This window comes from Elgaria multicarinata, chromosome 3, assembly GCF_023053635.1.
Source record: "Elgaria multicarinata webbii isolate HBS135686 ecotype San Diego chromosome 3, rElgMul1.1.pri, whole genome shotgun sequence".
In the NCBI taxonomy this organism is placed as follows: Eukaryota; Metazoa; Chordata; class Lepidosauria; order Squamata; family Anguidae; genus Elgaria; species Elgaria multicarinata.
In genome coordinates this window covers 57,740,818-57,756,005 of record NC_086173.1, presented here as the reverse complement: position 1 = coordinate 57,756,005, position 15,188 = coordinate 57,740,818, and the positions used below count along the sequence as shown (strand labels likewise).

The 15,188-nt window shown below is 39.2% G+C and overlaps 2 protein-coding genes across 4 annotated transcripts in view; one reads left to right on the top strand and one right to left on the bottom strand.

Moving 5' to 3' along the window:
- The window catches only part of LOC134394729 (protein SCO1 homolog, mitochondrial), a 470,723-nt gene that overhangs the window by 19,538 nt on the left and 435,997 nt on the right, over positions 1-15,188 (top strand). The window lies entirely within an intron of this gene.
- TBCD (tubulin folding cofactor D) overlaps positions 1-15,188 on the bottom strand; it is a 166,201-nt gene that overhangs the window by 123,836 nt on the left and 27,177 nt on the right. For all 3 annotated transcript variants that reach the window (XM_063120403.1, XM_063120405.1, XM_063120404.1), the window contains 6 exons: positions 14,906-14,951; positions 12,400-12,532; positions 9,588-9,739; positions 5,177-5,237; positions 2,665-2,739; positions 605-699 (listed from right to left, as the gene is read on the bottom strand). In XM_063120403.1, coding sequence (XP_062976473.1) covers positions 605-699; positions 2,665-2,739; positions 5,177-5,237; positions 9,588-9,739; positions 12,400-12,532; positions 14,906-14,951 — 562 coding nt within the window. The remainder of the gene's footprint in view (positions 1-604; positions 700-2,664; positions 2,740-5,176; positions 5,238-9,587; positions 9,740-12,399; positions 12,533-14,905; positions 14,952-15,188) is intronic.

Here is a 15,188-nt window from a genome sequence, read left to right as displayed (position 1 = left end):
ATACAAGGCAGGCCCTTACTGAAGAAGATTATTATTATTATTATTATTATTTATTTATATAGCACCATCAATGTACATGGTGCTGTACAGAGTAAAACAGTAAATAGCAAGACCCTGCCGCATAGGCTTAGTCTTAAACCAATTAGGGATTGAAATCCAAAATTAAAACTTTGAATTGGTCTCAGAAATGGACTCAGAAATCAATGCAATTGCTGCAACAAGAAAACCAGGTGCTCCCCATAAACTGCTTCTGCACTTTCGACCTACAGCCATTTTCAAACACTTTTCAAAGGCAGCCCCACATAGATAAACTGCAAGTGTCCAAAGATATTGGGAAAAGATACTGGGAAAAGAAGTAGCAGCAAACGTTGGCAAATACTTGAATATAGATTAGGAAACTGAACAGTTGAAGAAGATGGCAAGTTTGCAAGCCTATTAAACAAGGGGTGGTTACATGAAATGTCAGCAAGACATATGACTGGAAAAGATGAAACACTTACAGAAGCACCTAAAATCTTCCATCTGCTTGATTCAGCATTCACCATGCCATTCATTTGTTATTATGCAATATATGTAGAACCAGGTCAACTTACAAGATACTTACCATCGGAGAGCCGGGAAGGTAGCAGCAACCCTCTTCTTCCTAATTCAGCTAGAGCCAAACATCCACCGTGCCAAGCATTATCAGTTTCCTGGAAACTATAATTTTAGAAAACAGGATTGCATTTTAGTTTACTTTTCTGAGTTTTGATTTTCATCCTGTTTGTCAAACACCTTTGCCAAGAAAGAGTCTTAAACTGTGCTCTGTTACTGCACAGGAGCAGAGCAAAAAAACAAGTTCAATTTTCCCAAAGCCTTTTGAAGGATTTGGGAAGGGTTCCCCAATGTGAGGCAGCCAACCAAAATGCCAGACCCTCAGCCACAGCCTAAATAAACCAAGATGCCAATACTTCTTTCCCCCTTTATTCAAGTTCTGTTCAAGACTGACATTTTAAAAAGATAAACAAACACCCAGTTTGTAAAAACGAACAGTCCTTTATGCTCTACAGAAAAACAAACATTAAATGAGTTTGAAGACACTGACATTATTTATTATGGATTGTAAATAATCTACAACAGGAATAACAAAAATAGTTCAAACCAGAAGACAGACATTATATATACACATACATGCGCGCACACGCATGCGCGCACACACACACACACACACACACACACATATGACAGTATCCAATGGGTCTGCTGTGTTTATGGAATTGACATACCATTAGCATAAGCAACCTTCAGTGTGGCTTGCACCACAGGTTTTCCGGGGAATCTGCCATGGCAACTTACGCTATTCACGGAGCACTAGAGGTCACTTCTGCAAACACAACACCAACTGTGTAAGCACAGTGGCACTGTTGGATACTGCCCACAAATATATAAAGCATGACACATAATGCATGTATAAAGCGCACACATAATACGCACGCACGCACACACACACATAATGCATGCATGCAGAGACCATGTGATCCAGTTTGTACAATCAAAACAAGCCATGGTGACTTGTTTAAATAGCCAAATTTCCTGCTTGGGCGCAGCTTCTCATGTTGTCCGAACCTGGGCAGCATGGCTTGTTTGAGGGGGAAATAACCCTCTAATAATGCATAGCCCCTTGCTGGGTTATATAACAAGCCATGATGCCTAGATTTGGATGACATGACAAAATGAGTGGGGAAATTAAGCCCATGGCACCTGGCATGAGCCACCAATGGAAACCATAGTGGCTTATTTGATAGTGCGAACTGGCCGTGTGTGTGCATACACAGAGAGAGAGAGACTCACTCAGCGTGGGCAATCATATCTTGGCTTATTACTGAACATAGCAATCATTGTTGGTTCTACACAACAACTGTATTTTTTTTCAGAAGCATGGCAATACAAGCTAATATTTGCAAGTACCCTATTTCTTCGATTCTAAGACACACTTTTTCCCCCATATAAACATCTCTAAAAATGGGGTGCGTCTTAGAATCGGAGGTGTGTCTTAGGGTGGTTGTTTTTTCTGTTAGTGGTACTGAAATTAGTGTGCGTCTTACAATCGATGGCGTTTTACAATCAAAGAAATACGGTATTAAATGCTAACAAACAGAAAACACAGTTCATCAGAAATTGCAATTCTTCAATTGGAGAACAAGGTGAATACTAAGAACTGATTATGTTTGATTATTTTTAAAATGGCTCACACACATCTTTAATTGCAGAGGAGCAGGCAAGCCAGAAGTGACAGACTGGCTTGGGAAATTTGTTGAATCTTCTTAACAATATTTTCTCTTCATATAATTTCTTCACTTTTTGCAAGGTGTAGTGTTCCCAACATATCCACCATTTGAACTCGCATCCTCATTAGGAATCAATTTGTCATTATCACTTTCCATACTATTACCACTATTTTATTTCTTCATTTAGTTTTTAAAATTTAGCTTGAACTTTTGTTTTTCCAGAAAAAGAAAAATCTCTTAATGCTCTACACGAGAAATTCTTCTATTTACACTCTTTAACTACTATGCACATCAATATTGCCATGGAGATTTTATAGATGACATCTGTTGTTCTATATCAGTGCTGGCTATATTTTAGCTACAGGTTGCATGAGATCTAGAGAATGTTCTATATTACCTGAAACAATCTAACACAGACCCGACTACATCATCAGCTAGCTCTTTAGGTAACCTTCCAGTCAGTCTACCAAGCCTGCAAAAAGCAACAACAGTTTATAAAGAATTAGATTCAACAGTGCACAGCAATGTATCATTGATCACATACTACTATGAAACTGGTAATACCATCAATGCCACCAAAATTCCCAGATACATAGCTTTTATAATGCTCAGTCAGCTAGGACTTGGTGGCCTGCTTCATTTAAGAGTCAAAATATCTTTGTTGTATCCCAACCTTTCACAACCTGGTGCCATCCATACATTCTAGACTACAACTGTTAGGCAATGCTGGCTGTGGCTGATGGGAGATGTAGTCCAAAAAATCTGGAAGCCATCAGGTTGGAGAAGGCTGTTCTACCTTATCCTGAGTCCAGCCCAAAGCCCTTAGTACTCTTTGAAGTCTAGAACTGCCCTTGAGTTTGGGGACCGAGTGCTCATTCTTGCTCCTCTCAGTCATGGGACTTAGCATGGACAGACTGTCATTCACAACATAGCTGCAAGATCAGCCTGGGGTTCACTTGGTTCTCAGATCTATATCTCATGATCCTTATTTAACGCTCTCCTTGCCCTGCTCTAGTGCCTAACCTGCAACTCCAGGACCACAGTCCTTCAGCCCTTTCAACTTCAACCACCTCAAAGCATTGCAGCACTCATTGCGTCTGTCCAACCAGGTTCCATACAGGACACAGTCCATTCTGTAAGGTCATTGTTTTACTCCACCAGAGCAGAGTCGAATTGTCTGGTAGACAAGCCTCTTCTGTTGTTTGGAGTGCTATATTGAGGTAGTCATAACAGTCCCAACCTGCCCGATCACTGAGGTCATCCGAGGGCCTGCTCCTGGTGGTTCCACATAGATCCATCCTCCGATTGGAGTCCACCAGGGGAAGAGCCTTCAGCGTGGTGGCTCCCCTCCTGTGGAATTCCCTGCCTCTGGAGGTCAGGCAGGCGCCAACCTTGTACTCCTTTCGGCACCTCCTAAAGACATCTTTATTCCAAGAAGCCTTTCCTTAATATGCAGCCTTGAATCTCTGTTTTTGCTTCTTTTAAATTTTGTTTTAACTGTTTTATTCTGTTTTTATTTTTCATTTTATCTTGCACACCGCTCCGAAATTTTTCAATGGGGAGAGGTATATAAATATTCTAAATAATAATAATAATAATAATAATAAGAAGAAGAAGAAGAAGAAGAAGAAGAAGAAGAAGAAGAAGAAGGAAGGAAGGAAGGAAGGAAGGAAGGAAGGAAGGAAGGAAGGAAGAAAGAAAGAAAGAAAGAAAGAAAGAAAGAAAGAAAGAAAGAAAGAAAGAAAGAAAGAAAAGTACAAACACTGACTTGGCCATTTTTTTAAGCTTTTTAGTTATTTTCCAGTCATAGCATCTGGCTGGCTATTCCCCCCACTGCAAGATACCTTCTTCCCACTGAGCTTTCCAGGCCCCAACTTAGTTTCAAGGAGCCCTTGGTTTTCAAGAATAGGAAAGAGAAATCCCTGAATCCTCTCTCCTGCCTGGCCAATGAAAACCCTTTAAAGACCCTCCAGGTGTTTCTCTTCTTCCTCTAGCCTCAGGATTCTCCTCTCCTCAGCAGGTCTCACCCATCTCACACACCTTCTATGATGGCCTGATACCAGATCATTTAAAGGTTCCAGCATTGGCAACTGGCTACACCTCACCTCGCCCCACCTCCATACAACCTTTCCTTGACTTTGTCCTGCCAGTACATGATGTGAGGAGCAACTTCCTTCTCTGGCTTCTCCAGGTACAACCAGAAAAATTTTTTTGTCTGTAAACCCTAAAGAACCACTACCAGTCAGTGCACACCAGGGATGGGCAACTGTGATAACTAACCCACCTACCCCTCAATTGCCAGCAAACCATTCTGTAGGACTACAGAGCACTACAAGGTTTAAACTTAGCTTGTTTACAAACAAACTACATTTGATGCTTTTGTAGCACTCTGTAAAACTACGGACTTTTTTTTTTATTAAATGATAAAAAAATGGGGGCGGGGCAGGAAGCAGCATAGGCCACATGTAGCCTGCGGGCCATGTGTTGCCCACCCGATATAGAAAATACTGGTCTATGTGGAAAAATGTTCTGATTGAGGCACCTTTCTCACACTGTGGTACAGCTCATTTGCTCTTACAGAGAATGCCCATGAGGATTAGAGTGGCAACAGCGATCTGAACCGCTCTTGCCATACAACTCTATAGGTGACCAATATAACTCACAGTGCACGACAGACGATAATCCATGGTGGGTTAAATAAGCCCTATTGCAGATAATGGGTTATCAAAGTGAGTTATTTTGAACAAATAAGCCATCGTGGATTTAGAAATTCCTGACAGACAACACAATAGCCCACAATAAGTTTAATAAATCACTGCGGTTTATTTAACTCATTGTGAGTTATCATGTCACCCGAATCCAGTCTTAGATTAAGCTTTATAAAGCCAATTTGTCTTGAGTATACCTACCCTTTTGCTGCAGACCATCTGACAATGGTGTCCTTGTCTTTCAGTCCAATCAGCAATTGCTCTGTGAAAACACATGTCTTAAAATACAAGTCACGATAAGGAGGGAAAGACTACAAAACATTCAGGATATTATCTTTGGACCCATCTTTGTCACAGGATATTTCTAAATCAGGTCACTTCCCCAAGAATAACGCAGTTGCTTTCTTTTACCCTTTCACTAGCTCTAGCTACATTAAGAGATAGCCACATCTCTATCTTAATGGAATGAGATAGGATAGTGCTTTGCTGGTGAGGGTAGCACTGGGAAGGTTTAAAATTTATTTTAACTGGAGAAAGTACAGTGGAGGATGAACACAAGTCTTTAAGAAACTGGAAACATCATTTATAATGAAAGAACATTCATAATGGTCCAGGAAGCTAAGAACGGACTTGCTTATGACATCACTTTGAGGTTGTTGCAACAACTGACAGGCACAAGCACCTTCAGCACAGCAAAAGATATCTAATGCTCATGCTTGCTGAGGCAAGGCTATGTTCACCATCAAATTGGATCAATGGTTTAAGGATAGAAGTCAACAATTCCACATAACAAAAGCACTAGTAGATTTAAGGTGAACTTGGTGGTTCCATTACAGTTGTGCAGTCTGTCTCACATCACACCTGGTAATGTGTGTTAAATTATCAAATAAATGTGTTAAATTATCAAATAAATACCCCAAGGGCTTATTTGCAGTTGATATTTAACCAAAAGCAGTAGGATCAGTTATCCTCAATTCCAGTAGTAACTTAGTTTAATGCAACTTATTCTTAAATGAGTGCATGTAAATTAACCTTCGGTGATACTTAATTCCACATACACTGGATGCTTGCATTCTACTGGTCAGTGATGGAGCTTGAGGGCTATTTTTTTCCTGCATGTTTGGTTTGTACACTATTAAACATCTGTGGATATCTGCATAAGTTATTAGCCCACAAGGACCATATTAACCTGAAGGTAGGTAACGGCAGATTAGTTTTCTATAGAAGCAAAGTGCTGTGGGTATATTATAAAACATGAGCACAAGACAACTGCAGTCCTGAAAGCAGTCTACTTCTCCTTTTCATCTTCATCAAATGAGGCTGCATCTGGCTGCAACAATGGAGTAGATGAAGGCTAATAAATTGAAGCTCAAGCCAAACAAGACTGAGATGCTGTTGGTAGGTGGTTCTTCTGATTGGCTGGAGGGTGCTCAACCTATTCTGGATGGGACTGCTATCCCCTTTAAGTAGCAAGTTCGTAGCTGTCATAGTCACTTGAGGCTCAGGTGGCCCTATCTGGACAGAGATAACCTACTGTATTTCAGTACTCTAAGCTCTGGTAACCTGCAAGTTAAATGACGGCAATGCACTGTACATGAAGCTGCCCTTCAACACTGTTTAGAAGCTGCAGCTTGTGCAAAAGGCAGCAAATTAATAACTTGGACTAGATGGTCTGAGCATATAACACCAATTCTGACCAGCTTACATTGGCTGCCTGTGTTTCCGAGGCCGATTCAAGGTTCTAGTTTTAACCTATAAAGCCTAGGCTTGGGCCCACAATACCTAATGGTGCACCACTTATTATTATTATTATTATTATTATTTATTTATATAGCACCATCAATGTACATGGTGCTGTACAGATTACACAGTAAATAGCAAGACCCTGCAGCATAGGCTTACAATCTAATAAAGTTGTAGTAAACAATAAGGAGGGAAAGAGAATGCAAACAGGCACAGGGAAGTGTAAACAGGCACTGGGTAGGGTGAAGCTAAACAGGATAGAGTCAGAACAAACTCAATATTTAAAAGCTATAGGGAAAAGAAAAGTTTTTAGCTGAGTTTTGAAAGCTGTGATTGAGTTTGTAGTTCTCAAGTGTTCTGGACGAGCGTTCCAGGCGTAAGGGGCAGCAGAAGAAAAAGGACGAATGTTGGTTTAGAACTGAAAAGAGAATCTCTGTGGGTGACTTTAATACATGGTCTGTCAGATATCCTGGTCCTAAACTGTCTATCAGTCTTCTCCAACCTGGTGCCCACCAAATGTTTTGGACTACAACACCCAGCACTCCTGACCATTGGCCATGTTGGTTAGAGCTGCAGTCCAAAACATCTGGAGAGCACCAGACTGGTCTATCAGAATCAATCCTGGGCGTACATACCGGGGAGTAAGTCCCACTGAATTCAATGGGGCTTACATCTGAGTAGAGATGCATAGGATTGCATGGATATTGCAGTAAAACTCTTGCCTCTGCAAAACAAGATTTCATCCCTTCGTTTAAAGGAGCATTTTATTTATTTATTACATTTTTATACTGCCCAATAGCCGAAGCTCTCTGAATGAAAACTTCAGTGAAAAATGTAAGTGCCGAAAATGATTAGAAATATGGAACCTGCAGGAAGACAATAACTGGATGAGGAGAAATTAAATTGTCACAAAAAAGTGAGCAAGCTTTTGGGTGCTGCAGAGCTCTTCTTCAGGCAGGATGTTTGAAAAACCTGGAACTTGAGTACTTGCTCCCTTAGATTTGCAGCTTTTAAGAACCTTGAGCTGGAACAGAGGTGACGATTTGCAGATCTAATTGGAGATGTCTCTCAAAGCACAAGACAGGCAGCCATGATTCTTACGAAGCAAAAAAGAAAGTTAACCCATTTGGAGAAAACATACAAATTAGTAATTACTCAGTTCTGTCTCAGGCTTTAATCAGACCATGCAGGTCCTGATGTTTTAATTAACATCTGGCTTGATGAACAATCCTAAAGAACTCGGAAGCTTGCTCACTATTTCTTGAGACACCACTAGTCCTAAAGAAAATAGATTCCCCCCCCCTCGATGGACAAGGACCTCTACTTTTTGTGCAGCTAAAACGGGAAGTTTTCTACTTCACCAGCCTTCCAGATGTGCTGCATGACAACTCCCTAGCATCCAACAATTAGGGAAAGTTAGCCTATTCACACTAAGGGCGCTACTATGAATTGTCCATTATAAATTAATTAAATAATAATTAAAGAAAACCCTCTCAATTTGCAACAATGCACTGACAATGGAACCAGTTACCCAGGTTACAGTTAACCAGTTACACTTCCAAACTGAATCTACCCAGACATAACAATCAACATCTGAGGCCTTCCGCCAAGTGCCACCTTCAAGGGAGGCTCAGAAGGTAGCAACAAGGCATAAAGCCTTTTCAGTGGTGGCCCCCCAATTATGGAATGATTTCCCCATTGAGGCACACCTGATGCCAACACTGTCATCTTTTTGGTGCGAGGTTAACACTGTCCTTTAATGGCATATGATGGGGCATTTATGCCAGCTATTCCAACAACTCTAATATATTACTGAAATTGTTTTTAGCAGTTTAAATTGTTTTTGCATTTTGCATATTTACATTTTTCTGCTGTATTTTAGCTTGTGAATTGTTGTGATCTGCCCAATAGCTGGACCATTATGAACGTTCTTTCATTATTAGTGATGTTTCCAGTTTCTTAAAGACTTGTGTTCATCCTCCATTGTACTTTCTCCAGTTAAAACAAATTTTATTTTATTCGATGATGTGATGATGATGATGATGATGATGATAAGTCCAGAGAAGCTCTTGGATTTTCATGTTATGACTTTAAAGAAACTGGTTTAGGTGATATGGGATAGGCACCTTGGTGCCTCTAGATGATTTGGAATTAAACTCCTATCAGCCCCAGCCAGCATGGTCAATGGTCAGGGATTATGGGAGTTAAAGTTCAAAACATCTGGAAGTCACCAAATTGCATACCCATGCTTTAAATACTTCCTTTAACCTATTTTAAAATTTTACATGTGCATAGGTTTTTACTAGCATAGGTACTCCTAAAACAGCCATGACTATTTCTACATTACCAGCTCATAGCAGCTATGCTATCAACAAGGCACTCTAGAAAATGAAGTACTGTGCACCAGTTGAGCTCTCAAACAGAGAATTCACCATTCCAAACTAATTTTTCCTGAATAACTGGGACCAGGAAGGTGGGACTCATGACAGTTAAGTCAGCCTCAGTCTACAGTTCTTATATTGGTCTTGGACTCGATAGAAGAAAAAATAGCCTATTGTGTTGTTCTCTGAGAAACAGGTATATAAGGCTGAGATTACTTTTAACTGCACCATCGATCTGTATAATCAAATGTTGCAAGATTTTTTTAAAAAAACGTGAATGTTCTCTTATCAACAAAAAAAAATGGCTCCTCTCCTATTGGCAATGTAACATTATCATTATATAAATGCAAGCAGATCTTAGCTGAAGCAATCTGTATTCTTGCTTCTCAGATAAATAAACCCAAGAAGCAAATTAGGAAATTAAGTTGACAAGTCACATTGGCCATGGTATCAAACCTTACGCTGCTTTCTATGTGCATCAAACACACCTACAACATTTTCAACCTCTCCTGGAATGTCATATTCTTCTTCTTCCTCCTCCTCATCCGTTACAGCAGCTGCATTTTCTGCTTTCTGTACGATGGGAACACCAGCAGAAATCTGCAGATTTGCAGCTAAAGATCGGAAGCCGCGTTGGTACCTGGAAAGACAGTTATATGTTTACCATATCTTAGCCAAAGAGTTTTGCTGGACATGGTATGTATTGTCTTCAAAACATTCCTGAAGTATAAAATACATACTTTCAAAATCATTCTCTTATACAGAAGAACACCTAGCACAAAATTATGCTGTGTGGATACTGGCAGAGAACGAACTGCCAACTTGTGACCACTTCTGGAAAGACTTCTGATTATGCCATTGAATTTGAGAAGTGAAAAAATTAGACTCTTCTGTATCACTTTGAACAGTTTGAAATTAGACTCTTCCATATCACTTTGAACAGAGACATTGGTAAAAGAAACAATTCAATGACTGAAAATGGGGAAAGGACCAATGTTGCAATTGCTCGCTGATATTTTTGAATATATATTTTTTTTAAAAAACCTAACAACTTAAGAAGCAAACTTCTTCAATTTTCCTCAAGCATGTTCCATTATTCGTAGTGCTTGCTTGCTGTGTGCTTGCTGTTGTAACATTAACAGAGCAATCCTATGGTCCCTAAGAGGGTGAGCATGGGGCTGTAGTATATGTCGGATTTCCTCACCCCAGGACATAAACGAAGTTTACGGCCTCAGGACAGGGGCAGAATTCTGAACTTTCCACCCACCCCCTCCTTCCAGCCACTTTGGAAACTCCACAGCAGCAATTCTTCCAAGGTTGCTGTGCAACTTCAGCCAAATACAATGAGGGAGGAAATGAGGTGTGCTGGTGGGTGGAGAAGGGAGAGTCTGTGGATCTGCAGGATTCACAAGTCCCTGCATTCCACTCCCCATCTACTGCAAGGTAAGCAAGCAAGCTGGACTCAAAGGCCCGTCTATCTCTAAATGCTTTTAAAGACGTAACAGGATGCGAAAACACCTCCACCATTCCTTCCGTCCTACCTGGCTCTTGTCAACAGGTGTTGGATTCTCAGAGCACTCTTGACATCAGAGTGCTACGTCCTATAGGCTACATATCCCTAAGATTGCTCTGTTAAAATATTTTACTATTTTATGAACAGAAAAACACCTTCTATTTCCCAAAACATACTGCTCTTAGGCCTGCCGATAAATTTCAAGTGTTCTGTACAAGCAATATTTAACCCATATTATTTCAAATTATCTTTTCCCTTATGTCTTCATGTGATATGTAACCATTTTGTTTATGAAAATGTGTGATAATCTTTTAGAGCCCCAAATAATTTCTAGTTCTTGCCAAGGATCTACTTTAGGTGTGTACTTTAGGAATATGTTAAGAAGGATTATGTTATGGTATGATATTTTATAGTTAATATCTATTCAATACATATGTACTCAACATTTTTTCAACATGTATGTAGTAGTTGTTTTGATGTTTTCTTTTATTGTAAGGTTGTATGTCTAATTAATGTGGAAAAGTAATAAAAAAAATGTATTTAAACTGAGGTGTGTCTAAGGGCTAGAGCATGGCCCCATGTAACTTTTGACATTTTCTCTTCAAATGATACTTCATGCCATATCACAAACGGGTTTTGAAACTGCCTACAAGTTCCAAAAAAGAGGCTTAACATGTGGCAAGGAGCAAGTGCTCCTGTTTGAGAAAAATAAGTCCAAGTTCCTTTCAGCATGTACAATTAGTTGCACTGTTCTTTGGATCCAGGCCATGGTAAATAGAGCTCTTTTGAGTCAAGTGTTCAAAGAACTCCTTGGGTTGGATCCAATGCTGGCCAGTTGCCAATAGAATGGAAACCACTAGCAGAACAGATCCGCACCCATGACCCCACTGTTTGCAGGACTCCATGCACATAAAATCTGTTCCAAATTTGGAGGACCCAATGGAGCAGATTTGGGTGGTGAACAAGTGGCGAAGTGGAGGAAGAGAGCAAAGGGAAGTCCTGTAGTGTGACCAGAACCTGCTCAATTGACGCTGGATTTAACCCGTATCTTTACATTTTGCAAAAAAAATAGAACAGAAAAATGACACAAGCTTCCAAATTAGCACCTGCATTTAGTAATAGAAAGGTCACAATTTGCAACAAAGACAACTTTTTAAAGTTAACTTTTAAGAGTAAGAGATTCAACCCAATTTGAGGAGGCATGATTGGCAAGCCAGTCTATAATTTAAGAGTGAATAGTGTAGATTAATCTGAGAGGGGCAAATGTCTGCCCCTCAGTAATATGCAAAATAAATCTCATCTGTCTGAGATTTTTTTGGGGGGGAAATGAGATTATGAATCTTTTTTTAATAGAAGCAGGAATATGAGTCAGATTGGAAATTCTGTAAAACTGAGCATTTTATACTACATTACACTGCATATATCTGATTCCCATTTTCCAGCGTATGAAAATAAACCTTTCATTTTTCTCTAGAAAAAAAAATTAGCATCACCATTTTGGTTCCTACATGGAAGCAAAAAATTATCCTTGGAAGGAGTATTTAAGTGCAGAACAAAATATGGAAATATTTTAATAGAAATGTAATACAAAAGTATGAAAAGGAAGAAGTTGCTTATACTGTGGAATACAAAAGTTCCTATACCAATATACCTAAACCAGAATTTCTTGTCACCAAATGAATGAGTGGTGATCTATTACTCATCCGCCTCTAGCAGTGATAGATTTTAGAGTTATCCCAATAAAAGCAAAGAAGGCAAGTAAAAACATGATTTTGAGAAGAACAAACCTCCATTTTGCCACCTTTGGCTTAAGAAATGTCAGGCCGAGTCGCTGAACAAGTTTCACGCCCAGCTTGCGAAGAAGTGTATTGTTACTTTCAGAGAGCTTGCAGTTATCAAGGCATTCAAGCACAGTAGAAGCTGTAAGGAACAAACTTTTCCATGAATAAGTGTGCCATACTTGTACTTTCCATCTTATTTTCAATCCATAGTAGGCATGAGGTGTTTGACTAAAATATGAGTTGGATCCAGACTTAGATTGCTTCCAGAAAAGGCTTTTATTGCACCATCACCCTGCCTCATTCATGAAATTTAACTTGGGGGAGGGGGGAGATGACATCATGTTCCACCCATAACCTTCCTCCATTTTCCCACCATTTCCTCTGTCTTTATTCTTACTACAGAAAATCCATTAAAGAATAAAAGACAGAATAGCAACGCAATACCTTCCAATTGGTAGCGCTCTGTCTGGAAGCACCCTCATGACTAACCTCAATCCCGTTGATTTCAATGTATCTACTCTAGGCATAATTAAGTCTGAATCCAACACTGACTATAAAATGTTCACTCAGTTTATAACTTCAGGTCTATCAATACTTTCATGTATATTCTTGAAGAGAGGGAAATTAATTCTGGTACTTAAGGAATTCAGTATTCTGGCCATAACCCACTGGAGGTGCATGTGTGGTCTATGGGCTATTGGATCCAAACAGGTTTGACATGAAACATCTGTTACTAAAATTCTATGCAGTCTAAAATAAAAGATTTAGTCATAATTTCCCCAAAACTTACTACATTAGGCAGCCTACAGTTTCAGTTGAGTAAACCTATACCATCTTATAGCAGGCTAAGCCATAAACTAACTTTCAGTAACCTTCCTGGACCATCACCTCCTTTTTCGTTATATGTAAAAGGCTGGATAATTCATAACGATCTAAAATGTAAAGTACTTCAGAATGTTCTAATTAGACAATATATTCATTTTTAGAATTTCTTTATATATATTGTCATAGCTTTCCCAGGTGTCAACCCAAAATATTTACTTCTTAATACAAATTGGATGTGTTGTAAATTGTTACAAATTAACAGAAAGCTACTCTCTTTTATATAGGACTAGTCCTAGAGTAAAGATAGAGAATTAAAAGATACTTGAACTGAAGACAATATTATTAAGGGCCAAGAATGAGGGAGGAAAGACTGATTATATTTGTCACCTGAAGCAGTGCTTGAGTATGTAAAAGAATGTCCCTAAGGCTACCATATTAATAGAAGAACTGGTAATCCTGCATAGTTCTGCCATGCAGTACTCATTTTTTCGGAATAAAGTCTAAAGAGACTTTAAAAGTTGCTGTGGAGCTTGTTTGGTTTAGCTCCACATCACAGCTTTAAAAAGTTTAGTGGAGTTTAAACACAAAAATATTCCCAACTTCTAGTTCAACAATAAATAAATGGAAACATTTTCATGACAAAAGCGCAAAAAAGGAAATATTAATAGCAACAACCAAGGGTGGAATTTAGACCATTTCCCTCTATTCATACTCTTCATGTAGCGAAGTGCATAGTTGCAAATGTCAATGGGCACTGGTAAAATGTTACTGGACAACAGAGACATGCTTTTAGCACCTGACATTAGGGATGTTTGAGGAACTCATTCTTTGCAAATTGCAATACAAGCAAACGAGATCTGCACCTCCTGGACTAATGTGCAGACAGGAATGCAGTTATCCTTCTGATTTCACACTTCTCCACATTTTAAAATTCATACTTTAGAATATAATATTTTAGGAATGCATATTTTGAAAGAAAAAACATTAAAAGTGTGTATTCAAATATGAATTGGGATAGATTTTTAAAATTCTGGTTAACTCAGAAATAGGACAGAACTGACTTATGAATGAAGGACACATACAAAACAGACACAGACTGGAAATATAGCAATTGGTCCATTGGTTCCTATCTGTATGAGATGGGGCAATCTACACAGAAAAATAAAGCCTGTCCAAATCTACCATAAGAGTAGAAAAAATGGGCATAAGTCTCTCTGGCTTGGCTCCTGAGATCAACTCACCTAAGGGGAATTCACTATGCCTCCTAATAATCTTCTTAGGGGACCCTCCCAAACAGAATAGAATGGGGCACAGGGAATTCAAGGAGAAATTGCCCCAAACTGGGTGGAGATTAATCACACAAGGTGTATCCACTGGATTTTGGGTGATTCCTCTTTCCCAACTGCTGTACTCCATGCCATGCTGTTCAGGCGGGTCCTCCACCTTCAAATAAGCTTTTGGGGGTTGCAGCAGGGAGGAGGAAATGGAAAAGTCCCCTTTCAAGAGCCTCCTTCTGGCTGTAGTTCTCAGGATTCCAGTCATCAGTTTTAAATGGGAGAGTTAAGCAGATGCTTAAAGTCTCTCCCACTGAAGCCAATGGGTCTTCATAATGCTTATATTTTGCTGCATCATGCTTACTGTATTTTACCCTAACTAGTTACAATGTTTATAATAATATGAATCTTACCATATGGTAAACAGTCTTCCCTTTTGCCATGTTTAAAAAGTTGTGCCTGAAAAATTGAAAGGAAAAAGATGTGTCACTGAAATACTAGAATATTAATATCAATAAGTTTTATTTCAAAGTATTTTTCAGTCATACTAGAATAAGTTTTAAATAAGCTTCAACTATACTTCTTTATGGCAACAAAAAGTTATGCATAATATTAATCCCTCTTGGATGCTCAAGCAAAATGCAGACAGTCACTTACAGATGAACTCGTCATTTGAGAATACTTAGTAGCTCAGAC